Here is a 14,873-nt window from a genome sequence, read left to right on the forward strand (position 1 = left end):
TGAGAAGAAACACAAATCAGCAGGTCATCTACTGATTTCATTAAAAGTTAATAGATTGCAACATGCCCCTGAGATTTTTTCCAGCACTGATGCTTTCCTCAACTCCTTTCAGCAGTACCTGTCATTTTGACATGTCCCCTTTTGAGCTATTTTGGGCAGCTAGTAGCACTGAACCATATTCGCTCAAGTGCACATTGATCTCTCACTATGTTCTTGTTTTGCCTTATTGATTAAAAAGAAGTCCCAGTTTTCTTCCATGAATAGTAGATACAAACAATTCTGTGAACCTCCAGGACTAACTGAACGCAGTTGTCTGCTTTAAAATCATCAGACACTGGTGTCCTAGGAGGTAGGAGTTGAATACGAGCTTTTCCAATGGTCAGGAAATTTATGAAGGATGCTGTGGATTTTCTGGAGTCTAGTAGTACAAGATATTTTTCCTCAATTGGGGCCCTTATGAAAGCTATTTTTCAATAACTCCTCTTCCTATAACCCACTTATATGAAACTTGAAGGAACTGAATGATCACCGATATTTCTGTATCCTGACAAATCTGTTTGAAGTAGCTTCAGTTGCACACCACAGGGTAGGGTGGGGCTGGTTTAAGAGGTATGGGATATAAACAGATACACACACATCTGAGACATGACCATAGCTTATTTTCCATAGAAAACCAAGATAGACAATGGGTAAAGTTTTCCAATTTATTGTGATTTATATATTTTTAGCTGGAGAAGTGGCCAGCTTTCCCTCTCAAAATAAATCCCTGAAAGATCACTTGGCTTCAGTGACTAGCTTAACAGTATCTTTCGGAACTATTTAATCAAGATTTAACATCTAGTTGCCAGCAAGTCACCTTAAAAGACAAAACCATGATAAATTTCAAATTTTAACTTCAGCTAGGTAGTCAGATTGTTTCTCTGACTAGGAATGATGCCAAGATTTGCAGATGTGGCATGGGGCAGAGGTGTCAGTGGTCTTTTACAGTGATACAAAGCAAACTCCAAGGTCAGGGTGGTGCTTCTCAGTGCATTAAATCTATTTTCTTGGGATAATGGTTACTGCAAAGCCCAGAGCAGGTGTGGACGTTGACCTTGATAGGTACAAAGTAACAGAAAGATGCCATAGCATACAACCCATCCAAAGCATATACACAGGGGAGAACAATTCTAGCTGTTTCCCTTTCTTCTGCCAGAGTTTCTTAGGATTTTGTTCACATTTCTCTTGCTGGCGTGTGCAGCAAGAATGATCTTTATACCAAATGAAAGTCTGAAATGGCCTGAAATCCCAGATGAAGTATTACTAATTGCACGGTAGAACAATCAAAAAAAGTATCAAGTCAATCTGACAAGGATGCACTGAGCTCTTGTGATAATCACTGCTAAAATTCCAGCAAATGCTGCTAAATTCATTAGTAGTCTTAACAGCTTTATCAATGCTTATGCTAGCTGAAGGGGAGGAACAGACAGACTGTGTCATTTCCTCTTGATAGAAATTTTGTCGTCTTTATCATCACTGCTGTTGAACTGACCCAAAAGATACAGCACTTTTCACTCACCCTAAACTGCGTTGGGATGTGTGTTTAAGTATGTACCTTCAATATCTCTGCATGTTCTCACCTTACTCTCCACCACACACCATTCTCCTTGTGCCCTGTAAAATGGGAATGCGTTTGGAGGGAGGTGTCCCTACCTGTCAGGTCAGCATTTGGCCACCAGCCAAGCTCACAGGCTTTACACGTGAATTCATCCTGAACAAATTCATTCTCCTTGCAAGCAGTGCAAATCCAGCAGCAACTCACTTCTCCTTTCCTGATCACCTGTAATGCAAAATACATTCTCAGCTATGTTCCTCTATAAGGCAACAGACGCCCCCCCGGCAAACAGATACCACCTGCACTGTTTAAAATATGATGGGATTCCTGTGTATGGCACATTTCAAACAACTAGAAAACATGAATCCTGATTCCATATCTACCTCTGTGTATTAAAATTTGTGCTTGGGCCTTAAAGGATCATCTCTGGGGACAATTTTATTTTGTTTTGGAGGGAGCAGTTCTGAGTTAAAAGTACAAAACCGGTTTCCCTTTGGTATACAGAGGCATGGTGAGTGTTAGATTTTCAATCAAACTTGAGAAGAAGCTTAATCTGAGAGATGGTTCAGGTCATGACGAGTAGCTCAGCCCACACTTAATATCTATTGCATAGCAAAGAGCAGTAAACAAAGTCAAAGGTTATACCAAAGAGTGATTCATGCATATGTATATATATATGCATAAGCACATGCACACACACATAAATTCCAATTTACATGGAAGTCTCTTTGGGTCTCATAACACTAGCATAAATAGAAATTCAAATAAGAGCAAATTAAAAAAATATACTGTTGAAAGGATATAGTGGGTCCTGGTAGAAAATAAAACCAATATATAGTGACCAAGAGCATGCTTCGGAACAGCTCTTTTGGAGACAAAAGTCCTGAAAGTTGTGTTTTTCTCTAAATGTAATGTTCCGATATTGAAAAGATGGTTTCCTCATCTTGACTCCTAATTTCATTACACTGAGGCTGAAAGGAAGATTAAGGATATCTCCAGCTCATGGGTCTCCAACACTCTGATTCTGTGCCAGAAAGGAGGAATCCAGCCTTCTCTCCAGGAGCTTCCTACCCATCTATGTGCGGAGCTAAGTGCAGTAGTGAAATACAAAATGTTTGTTTTTATTGAATGCTGGCTTTGTGGGCTTCTTTGTGGGCTTTTTTTGTTAACATTTCCTCCTGCAGTCTGTGGAGAGAGTCCAATAGACTTCAATGGGAGCCGAAGCTGGCATTTTGTATGCATCGTGTTTACATATACACACATACACAAACTGCAAAATCTCAAAAACAAGGGAAAGATGTTTTGGAAGGTAGTAAATACCGATAATGTTTCCCCTCCAAGACTGTTTGAGTATGTCACTATGCTTTTGCCAAATCATCAATCACTTATTGCTTATAGTAGCAGTATAGAATTAAAAAGCTGCAAATGTGCTTATTAAATGAAATTAGAAAGAAAGGTCTGCTCTAAGGTGATTTTCCTGCATGGGCTTCTTGCCATTTTAAACTTACTGCATCCATACCATTTTGATAGTGGTGAAACATGTCTTTATGTCATTCAGATGTAGCAGGTGGCAAATTATTTGTAGCTTGATGCAAGTGCTACTGTTGGGTAAACACAGAGTGATTTCATTTGTGTTTCCATACCTCCTGTTGTGAACCTGAGATACAAATAGGCTTTTTTAAAAAATTTTTTTTTGCAGGTGTTATTGCTGGAACAAAATACTGGATTCCCATAGGTCATGTTATTTTCAGGATCAGCCCCCAAGTGAATCACAGCCACCCAATGTTGTAGGCAATGCCTAAGTGAAAATCTTGTTCTTACTTGCATAAGGTGAAATTCAAATCTTGTCACACTAGAGATTCTGCATCACTGCAAAGGCCAATTTTAGAAAACATGGGCCTATATATGGGATTGTAAGAGTCAGATGTTAATCTAGGAGTCTTCCTATACTTCTGGCTTTCCTGAAGAAAAGGAAGTCCTATCCCTTGGCTTGAAAGAAGCCTGCTTGGGTTTAGGGAAAAAACACTGGCAGGTTATTCACATTTCTATAGCAGAAAGTAAGTGTCCGAGGCACACCTTAATCTGGCCCTTCAAGCAAGGCTCGCTGCACACCGATCGCACCATTCCGCTCTTATTCATCTGAATCCTGTAGTCGTCAATGTTGAGCACGCCCTCGTGCCAGGTCCCAATGAGGACATAGTCATAGCGGTTGGGCTCTATGTACTGCAGGTTCATGATGTCATACCTGCAAGGACAAGAAGAGAAAGCGAGTCACTGTCCTGCAACACAAAGCATACAAAATTTACCTTGCCCTTCATCTTCTGCCTCTGTAAATATTCATGTCATCCCTTAGTACCAGGGACAAGAGCTTCACAGAAACATTAAATACTGTAGGGTTTGCAGCAGAATCATGGGCGATGACAGCTCTGATTTGCACAATTACCAATTGCCTGCCCTGCTTATATAAAACTGTGGGTAAAAAGTTGTGTGTCCAGGAAGAATGGCATGTCAAAGACGTGGTATATTTTTCAGCCATTTTTCAAGATGTCTTTAACATTCACTTGGTGCCTACATACAAGTTGGTTGCTCTAGAGTAATCAGTAGAAAGGCTCAAACTAACTGAACTGGTATGCCATAAGTTAACTGTAAGCACTAGTTCAACTATTTGTATTACCCAGCCCAGTGAGACTGTCAGGTAAAATTAGTGGCTCAGGCACAAAATTTACTACCTTGCCCTAGGCAAGTAGGAAAGGACTTCCCAAGGCTAATGTAAAGGAAGCATACAACACTGCTACAATAAACACTCAGCTTCCCTGCCTCCATCATTGCCTTTTGTGTGTTGGACCTGCTGTGTACACATCCTTACTGCTAATTATTCTGTTCCTTCTTTAACCAACAGAATGTGGCTTATGCAAAGCAGCGATTAACTGTGGTGATTTCTTAATAGGAAATAAGCAAAAATGGGAGAATGAATATTGGAGAATGCACAGAGAGGAAGAACCACAACAGAGGCTGAACCTACAGCCTGGCCCCTGAAAATGAGAACGGGGAAGGCTTTGTTTAAAAAGGATGAGACAAAGAGGGCTGAGAACTAGAAATCAGCACTGGAACAGAAAATCACAAAGCATCTTCTGTTTTCCAAGCCTGAGACTTAGCTCCTTGTTTTTCTCTACTGGATTGTCTCAGTCTCTAGGGAAAAAAATCTTTCACTTATAATGGGTGTTGCTAATCTGTATGTGCTTTATGAATCACAGGTAAGCAAAGTATGAGCCATAAATAAAACTAAGATGCTTGGCTGCGGGCAAAGAGATAGACATATCCATTTATTTTTTTTCCCTTCTGAGGTTCAAACACATAAAATTTCAGCTCTCTCTGCACTCCACAGGGGAAAAAGGTGCTAGAATTACTCTCTAGACGTCTGTTTTTCTTAATTGAATTTTTGGGATCCCTCTAGTTAAAGATGATTTAAAGAAATCCATATTTACAGCCATATTTAGACCTCGGTCACGCAAATACGCATGCTCAGATAATGTCAATGGCACTGCAGAGCTCCACTGAATTACATGGGAAAAGGGACTCTTGCCACTGAGTTCAATGGCGCTCCAAGCAGGAGGTGGCTCCATTGGCTGGCAATCAGCTACTAGTTGAGGAGCTGCTTAGAAAAGGGGTGATTTTCAAATTCACTAAGAAACAATTCCTTCTCATATCCTAGTTCTTGCAGAGGAAGAACATAAAAGAAAGAAACACTGTTTTCAGGATTGAGAAGAATCAGGATAGCAAGAACCAATAAGAGCCAGGCACTTTATAATGTAGACTTGACAGGAATAAAATTGAGCAGAAATGTAAATGTCTCTTCCAGCAGGAAGAACCTACTTGGATTTTAGTGTGACCTTGTATTGGACTGATACAAAATCAGTTACTCTGGGCTGGAAAATGAATTCAGGAAGGGGAATAAAAGATTACTAAAACCTTACATTCCCTTAATGGGATTTTTGAACCTGCACAGATTGTTTTCATTCTTGCAAAAATATATTACAAGGCACAGAGTGGCATTAATGCAATATCAATCAAGAGTTGGCAATTTCAGGGATACGATTTTAGGTTGAAAGCCATTCTTATGCTTTCTTATAATACTGTTCCCTTTTCTATCAGTTATCTGTCAAAGACTAAAGTATGCAGACTAAAAGCTCTTACACAGTCTTGCATATGACAGGTTGTAGTACTATGTTTGCAGCTTTGATATGCAGCTTGAATTTTAAGTGGTGAAATGTGGTCTAACAAACACACTTGGTATATGGAGATGTGCAGAAGTTCTTTATCCTTTTCTTCTTTTCCTTAAAGAAAAATTTCTGCTTTGAGTAAGGATGAGTTCAGTGCTGGAATGCCACCCTCCATCCCCTTACTCACACATATAAAGCTTTAATAGTTTTGGGCTGTGTCAAAGCTAAAAATAATTATTCCAAAGACAAGAGTTGTAAAGTTTTAAGAGAGCGAGGATCATGGAAACAGCTGGATTTCATACACATATGGCAACATTTATAGAAGCCATGAAAACATTCTGCATGTAAGAAAGTGAATCTTTCTTTTCATATAAGGGCAAGCTCTTTCAAATTGGGAAATGATGTGACCAAATAGGTCAATTTACTTGTGAGGTGAGTCAGACCGTGAGCCAGCTGGTCACAGGCACACTTTTACTCTGGTTAGTCTGAGGTGGCTGAAGTTACCTTTCTCCATAATACCAGACTGGCAGTAAGGTTTGCTGCCCTGCAAGGCAGAATGGAAAACAGCAATGGTGAGCAATGCTGGGGTGTAACTGGCCAAAACAACCATCCATGGAGCCAGCCTCCAAAACAACCACATATGTTTTGAGGTACATTCCTTTATATACTATATAAGTTTGAAGTATTTGCATTATGCATTTGATAATTTACTTAAAGCATGGAGTTGATAGAGTTGCCATATCTGAAGCCAAAACAGCTACTGGAAATTTTGAACTAGAAAGAGTTACGTGGGTCTACATCTGAGTCTAGTCAGGGTACAATGAACAACGACGTTTCTGTTAGCTTGTGAACCTCAGCATTTCTCCACACATCAGAGGTCCAGTGTAGGGGCTTAAAGTTCTCCTGACAGTTGTCACATAGCGTTTTATGGTCAGAGGTCTATGCAAATTGTTTGTCTGAGACAGGTAACTTTTTTTTTTTATCCCTGCCAAAAGCTAAAAGTAGGCAGTTACTGCAGAATAGACAAGAGCTCAAAATGGATCTGTCCCCTGTCCCTTGTGTAGGCCCAGAGAAGGATGTGGTGTTGACTACTGCATCCCTCACAACGTCTCCAGCCATTTCTGGGAATTTGAGTGATATTACCATTGAGAAAGGAAATGGGAGGTACTCAATGAAAGTAAAAAGTTCAGCAATTTTACCAGCATGTTCTTAGTGACAGTATAGCGAGCATATAAAGCTGTTGATTTTCCAGAGCTACATCCACGTCATTTTTCCCGGAGGCAGTGCAGTCAGTTAAGTGACTGCATTTGTGCCCTTCTGGTGAAGCTCTGCTTCACATTTCTGCATAAAAGCTCTTCAAAGAAAAGATTCTGCACAGAAGAAATAAACCTTTGAAAAAGTGCTTCATTTTCTAACCTCATTTTGATAAAATCTTGAAACCATTAATTGAGCCTGAGGTAGAAAAAGAGCTATATCTAAATAAATGGTTAAGTTTTGGTGAAGCTGTAAGGGGTTCAAAACAGGAAATTATGTGTCAGGCAAATATAACTACAGGCATCTCTACCTGCTCTACCTATGATGATTGTAAGTAGGAGCTTGTGAGAGTCAATTGCTTGAAGAACCTCACAGATTTTGAAAATAAAGTATGAGGAAGCTTACTGCCTTCTAACAAGGAATATTGATTTATTCCATCTTGCGAAGCTGGTTTGTTCACATGATATAGTAACATAATATCAAAAAACGTTTTACATGTTTGTGTAACTTTCTTGCACTGGCATAGAAAGCTGAAAAACTAGGAAATTTCAGATCTGGTTCTGTTTGGTGTATTTAGGTGTATGTGATGTTTATCTTTTCATTTTGCTAAGGTACAAAAGCTCTTTTGGATATTGATGCAGTGGTACGGTACATTCACTCATCCACAGAGAGCTTTTCCATGTGGAGCTGTGGAAACACTAGGGCTAATCTGGAGCTAAATACAATTCTGCATGGGCATAAACTACTGCTGGCATACAAAGATCTGTCAGACCGTATAGATTCCATTTCATATACACAACACCATTCTCTGACATGATATTGCCCGTGTCATCAATGCCATAGACTGATACAAGGATTACAGGATGAATAACAAAAAAGGTTAATTGAACTTTCTTGCCCAAACTTGCTAACTCTAGCTGTGAAAGTATAAATGAGGAACAACAAAAAAAATTCTACCCAAAATAACCCAAAATTCGAAATAGGCCAGGGAATCAAGAGAAATGAATCTTGCTATAGACTGAAATGATGGATGGAATTAATTCTATCATCCTGACCTACTCAGAGAAATATCCTGATATAAACCCTCCTATATTTTGAATTCAGGAGCTGTTCATTCCAATTCTATGCTCGGTACTGATAAGAGTCGGGAAAATACTCTTAGGTGACAAGACAATAAATAAGATTTGGGCTAAAATTGGAAAATTACACCTAAACATCAAACCAAGTAACTGACAGGCAGACGATGTAGCATACGCAAAGTTGGAGTAACACTTTTACGGAGATAAATAGTGAGTGGTAAACTTAAAGCTATACTAGGCAGTAATTTCTCTGTATTAACTAAATTATATGTACAAAGACTTGATTTATGCATTTGTGTCAATAAGTATGTAAGAGAATTGCTTGCCTCAACTTTCAAAGTCTGACCTAGCTCATCTATATCTTTGACTAAAAAAATCTAAAGTATACAGAGCTTAACAGAAGACCAAACTGACAAGCTTTTTCTTACTATTTAAATGTAACAAGCTGTTTAAATGTATATATTGTTTAAACAAGCAATACAAATAGCAAATGGTAAAAAAGTTGGTCAGTTTTGCTAATAAAGGCTAGTAATAGAAATCAGAGTTGCTTTAAGGCCTTTGTGTCTTACAAATACTCTTTGAAAGCATATGCCAGACTGCAAACTCTCGTTTATTCCAGAGCGCTCTCTTTGTGCAGTGTTGGCACTCAGATGCATTTATGCAATAAGCCCAAAGATGGAGTGAGAGAGTCTTTTATAACACTTTAATAACTCAGTAGGAAAACTAACTTCAATGAACTAACCTCGGAGTAGCTTTCAGTTAATAATGGATTGTGTGCTTCAGCAGCTGAATTAAACTTATTTATGGAAAAAATAAACTCATCTGGGAGGTGTCTCACTTAAAATGGTTGGACAGAGACCACAGAACTAAATGAAGAGGAAAAGATTTCTGTCAGGTGGCTCCCATAAGAGAAAAAAAGGTGATGTTCAAGTCCTCAAAGTTGCTGTCTCACCCATTGCTCAGGTACATACTGTGTCTGCTAGGGAGGAGTGGACATAGCAGCTCTCTACCAGACCCCAAATGAGCAAAACACAGTACCTTTTGGCAAAGAGCTCCTATTTATCCTGCTCTCCTTGGACCTATCTTTAAACTCTGGGATAGCCAAGCTTACTTGGAGTGAAACAAGTCAAGGAGAGCACACAGCACTTCACCAAGCAGAACTAAATAGTCTCTGGCAAGGATACAGTGCTATGTCCCGGGGGCACTTGAAGCAGCAGAGATCCAGCTGCAGAAGGATGTGCTCTACAGCCCTACCTTCAAAACCTTAGCAAGCAAATGCTTCATTAATTTCCAAGCACTTGTATTAGGCTTTATACCTATTAAAACCCTGGTGCTGAGCCCCAGTGGTAGCTCAGACACCAAAAGACTGTGAGGTACAAGGTTTGTCCTCCCCTGAAATACTAGAAATGTTGCAGGCTGTACTGTAGTTCCTATCTCAATTTGAGCTGCAGCTATCAATATATCATGTGTTACCAGAGTTATTTCTGGCTATTGGCAAGACTAAACCAGATAACTCCGTTTATGTCTCATGGTATGCATGCTGCGTGCTTCAGCAGAGCAGCCAAAGAAATCTCCATCACCAAACCCAGCAACATTTCCGCTTCCCAACATCTAGTTTAATTAGCTGAGATGAAACGTCTCTTTACCTTCCAGGGGCATCTCCCTTTTCATCAAACCAAACTTCTTCTCCAGAAATACCGATGAATGAGGATTTGAGGAGGAATTCCAAGAGCTTGCTGCCATCAATTGGCTTCATAGCATCACACAGCCCAACATGTCCAGGGCAAAGGGAATGATGCATATTTTGGAGCCCATGAGCCATAGCATATATAGCATTGATGACAAATCCCATTTTACTGTCCTGCACATAGTTTTCTTCTAGGCTTTCATTGCCTAAAATAGTAAGAAAAAAGTGTTGTTATAAACAAAGATGAAATAACATGAACACATGAAAAAGCGGTGAGAGATAAAAAGGAGGTTTCTTGTTTCTGTTATAAATCTTTAGAAGCATAAATAAGCTGCCAGCCTGGGATTTTAATTAAATAAATAAATTTAAAAAAAACAGAACACCTTTTTTTCCCCAGAAATCTTTAATTCATTGAAAGTGAAATGCCTCATGAGAAAGCACCAGTTTAATCAAATTGTCATCTTTAATTTGTTCTTTTTGGAATTTTTGCTTGTCATCCCCCAATGTTATTTATGCTAAGAAGGGTTAAACAGCCCAGCATCAGAGCAATGCATTTCAGCTAGAACAATTTTTTAAAGCAATTTGCTTATAAATTTGACTTTTTGTCACACTTGAAGATAATTTTTTTTGAAATCTCATGTTTTTGAAGGCCAAGATAGCAAGGTCCCTTTCAGTGTTTATAAGAAAACAACCTAAATCAGCATCACTTCTCAAGTTAACAGAACTAATCATTTTAGCTAAAAGTAGTAGTAGGTATGCCAAGTTGGGATTGCTACAGAAAGTCAAATGAATTTCCTAGCACTAAAGGACTTCTCATGCAACTGCAGCTTAGAAAATCCTTTATGAGCAGACACTGAAGTCTCAGTCTATTGAGCAGAAACAATGTGACACTGAAGGTTTTCCCCACATGTAGGTTTTAGTTCTGATCTGCTGATGTCCAGGCACTGCCAGAGGGTACCGTTTCTGGTTGCGTTTCACATCAGACCCGTCTGGGTCCTGGGCAGTTCTCCTGCTTCCCGTCATGAGCTGTTGAACGCTGTCAGCGCTGACCCTGAGGCACGAAGGACCTGTGCTGCAGGAGTCCTGAGGGAGCTGGAAGGAAGAAACCTCCCTGTTTTGTTTCCTTTCCCCCGAGTCATTTTATCACAGTATGCTCCAAACTGCAAGATGCTTTTATCTGTAAACCTCCCACATTACTTGGTGTTTAACAGGCATTTGTAATACAGCCTCTGCTACTTTGTCTAAGTAACACCTTGTCTATGCTAGGGAAGTAGGATGTGTGAGAGACTAGGTGTTAACTGACACTTCTCAAATCCAGGTTGGAGAAGATACTTGTCATTTTATTATGAAGAAAACAGGAAAATCTACAAGTTCAGTGAAACTTCCAAGTTAAAAAATAATTCCTTCCCCTAACGTAGGTATGATACGGCTTTCAAATCAAATCATGAAGACCATCCTTACATTTATCCTTGGAAAAGACCCTGATTTGGTAGGTCTTCTCAGCTTGTTTGCCCTGCAACTCAGAAATGTTAACTGTGATTCATTAGGGTAACAGAGATCCCAAAGGCAGGTATTTCTAGGTTTCTTTCTCTGGGTCTTCCTTGCACAGGACATTGCAACTGGGCAAGAAAGTCTTGCTTCAGTAACTGTTTTCCAGATAAGCTGAACATAGCAAAGAGTTGTGATGGTGAATTAAAAAAAAGCTTTGTGAAAGTAGCGTAATCTGACTGAATGAGTTCATGTGCTCCTCTCACTTCCAGCACCACCAAGCAAGAAGCAGCTGGAGAAATATTTCCCAGAGGCAACATCTGCCATTTTCTTTGCAGGAGAAGGTTCATAGCTCCCATTCAAATCATGTGAAACAAATGCCATTCTGATCCATGTTCAGAAACACAGAAAAGAATAGAGATCTTGTATCTAAGCTGACAGAAGCAGAGAATATGCCACTATGTGTACCCTGTCTTACATACTATATATAGTACGTACATCTAGACATCTATTGACTGAATATGTTAATGTGTGGTCTGTATATGCTATCTCTAGGTGTGTTTTATCTGCTGATTAGTCCCTTAGGATTAACACAGTGTGAATTTATCACTGATTCTGCTTTCTTGTAGATAGAAATGAATGTGTGCTCCGTCGCTATGTGAAAGAGAGGCAGAAAGCCCCTGAGCTCGGCACAGCAGTCCTCTTTTTCTTGTGAAGCTTCTAGGCAGCAAGTTGCAGAAGAGATTACAAACTGACTGATAGGGCAGTCACTATCAACTGTTTTCTATCTGAGAGTTTATCTCAGATACCTCCTTAATCCCTCAATTAGTTAAAAAAAAAAAAAAAAAGGAACGTAAACATCAGTGACACCTACAGGAGATAATGATATCATCCATATGTGTTTCCTGAGGCAAGCATTCATGTGGCTGCCAGAGGCAGAAAACTAAATGTAACAGAACTTGCCAATGTTTTAAAAAGAGGCCATATTTCCCTCAAGTATGTATTAACGTATTAACCCAGCAAAGCATGCATTTGATTTCTAATGTTTCAATATAATACGACTATCTCCAAAGAGAATAAATATTTGATGGTCGGAGGATTTGCTTTTGACTAATTAGGAGTGAACGCCCAGCTTATGTTGAGGCTCCAAGCATGTAGTCCCACACTGCAGAGGTGACCGCCTTAATGTCACCTATAGAAATAATTACACTGTAGTGGAAAGCAACATCTGAAGCATCATATTGCAGTGAATTGTCTACAGATCAGTAATATAAACATCCCTATGTGTAAATGAGATATTTTCCAATAAATCCAGCGTGAGAAGTCATGCTGTACCTAAACTCAACTTCCTGCAGTCAAAATCCATTTTATTTCATTTCATCATTATAAGTTATTGATATACTTACTCATTCGACCTTGTAAAAATTCACTTACGACAATCAGTAAGAAATGTGTGGGTTTTTTTAAAACAAATGAAATAACTTAATTATGTTCAGCCAGAGATAAAACAGAGGCATTCAATGTTCAATTAAGTTTTCATAGGACAGCTTTTCAATAAACACAAGAACTATATTATATTTATTATGGGGCTCTTCTGTAAAATTGGATTTTTCCTCAGTAGGTTTTGAAATGTAACAAAGGGCAAAGCAGAACTCTGGATTGTGAAACTTTTATTTTTCCTTCCTCACTCATCCTTTGGACAAAATACCATTGATCTACAAAGACTAATTTGCACACTAGGGTTTATTAACATTAAAAATAAGAAAGTTCTTTGTTAGCTTTTTTTATTTATTTTTTTTTTTTAATTTTAGGAACCTTAGCTTTCACTAAACAAAGAAAATTTGTAAGCCATGTGATTAATTGAAGCCACTCAAATTAGGCCATTACTTTTTTGAATAACCTTGAAGAATTCAGGTGTCCTAAATTTCGTACTTACTTATTTTTGTATTGGATGCAATGCAAATCTTCCTTTAATAATTTCATTTTAACAGTTTCTCAATAGTTTGGCTCATTTTTTCTCTTTACAGTTTTGGTTTTAACCTTTGTTTCTGTCAGTCAGCCTTAGAGCTGAAAAAGGAGGAGGGTATACACACATATATACTACTAAAACAAAACAAAACAAAAAAAACACCACCAACAACAAAAAAACCCAAACACCACACTCTGGCTGCACACAACTGCAAAATGCTCCCAATGCTGCTAAAAGTAATACCTAAGTAGATGGGGAAGGAAGACAGGACAGACCAAAATTCCATGAAACTCACTGTGAGTCTTTCCTTCTACCATAATGTGCCTCAAATCTAACTAATATTAGCTTCAACTACATACTTAGAAGAGCCTGAAGGTAAAGCAACCATTAGTTTAGTCTAGTGGCTTTGCTGTGAAGTCAAAGTGGTGCTAACGCTGTTCTTAAGAGCAGAGTGGGGACACGTGCAAATCCCACTTGACAAACTGAAATTAAGAAAAACTATACTATGATTCTATGATATTCAATAAGTAATTAAGCACAAAGGGTTACTCATTTGCAGTCCTCCAAAAGCAAGGGCAGGAAGGAATTTGGGATGGAAAGTAATGTAAAAACATTTTGGTTGAGGAATCTGATCAATACCTAGCCAGTTGGTAAATTTTGAACACACACATACACTTGATAAAGAACACAGTCTGTTCACAGATGACTCTTGATTAGAACAAAAAGCCAAAATCTGTTGAATAAAATTGTTATAAACTATAATGTCTCATCTAGAATAAACAGATAGTTTTATGGTTTGTTACTAACTGTCACCTGCTGAATAGTCAAGGTCACATAAAATGAGATTTTGTTGTCTTGGTCCAATTAGCAACCATTATGAGAGCTATCATCTTTTCTGGTGGTCTTGACAGAGGTCTGAAAGACTTAGAAATTGTATCTACTACCTTCTTTATTTTGTAGCAGTGCTTCCCAGGATTGATGTGCTTTGTGGGTAGGCCATATGAGATTTTAGCTTTGTCGCAAGTTACAACATAGTGATGGTTACAGTCAATATGAGTGCTCATTTAACAAAAAGAAAAAAATATTCTGGAAGCACAATTGGGCTAAATTTCCCTGGGAAGATGAAATAAAAGAAATTTCTCATACTTAGACTGTGTGTTTAACAACTTGGCACAAAGCCGTGCCAAAGAGTAAAGGAGGCTCCAGTGCAAAATGCCAGGTGGCGGAGCAGGGGTCTACACCATGAACTGGTAGAGCAGTACCCAGGCTCACAGCAAATGTCCCTATGCATTGGAGAAATCATGAAGGCAGATTTCTCACGCTCTCCTTCAGTTCCAACATACATCGCCTTAACAACAGGGTGGTCAAACACTGGAACAGGCTTCCCTGGGGGGGCTGGTTCATGCCGCAAGCCTGTCTCTGTTTAAGAGACATTTGGACAATGCCTTTCATAACATGCTTTAACTTTTGGTCAGCCCTGAAATGGTCAGGCAGCTGGACTAGATGGTCATTGCAGGTTCCTTCCAACTGAATTGAATTAAGAAAAAACCAGCAAAATAAAAGAACCCCCAGCAACTCTGAG

General features: G+C 38.9%; 1 protein-coding gene across 3 annotated transcripts in view; it reads right to left on the reverse strand.

The window, feature by feature from the left end:
• GRM1 (glutamate metabotropic receptor 1) overlaps positions 1-14,873 on the reverse strand; it is a 179,611-nt gene that overhangs the window by 34,046 nt on the left and 130,692 nt on the right. For all 3 annotated transcript variants that reach the window (XM_074144510.1, XM_074144512.1, XM_074144511.1), the window contains exons 4-6: positions 9,794-10,040; positions 3,671-3,839; positions 1,693-1,819 (exon numbers count right to left, since the gene is read on the reverse strand). In XM_074144510.1, coding sequence (XP_074000611.1) covers positions 1,693-1,819; positions 3,671-3,839; positions 9,794-10,040 — 543 coding nt within the window. The remainder of the gene's footprint in view (positions 1-1,692; positions 1,820-3,670; positions 3,840-9,793; positions 10,041-14,873) is intronic.

The sequence above is a fragment of the Numenius arquata genome, chromosome 2, assembly GCF_964106895.1.
Source record: "Numenius arquata chromosome 2, bNumArq3.hap1.1, whole genome shotgun sequence".
NCBI classification, from domain to species: Eukaryota; Metazoa; Chordata; class Aves; order Charadriiformes; family Scolopacidae; genus Numenius; species Numenius arquata.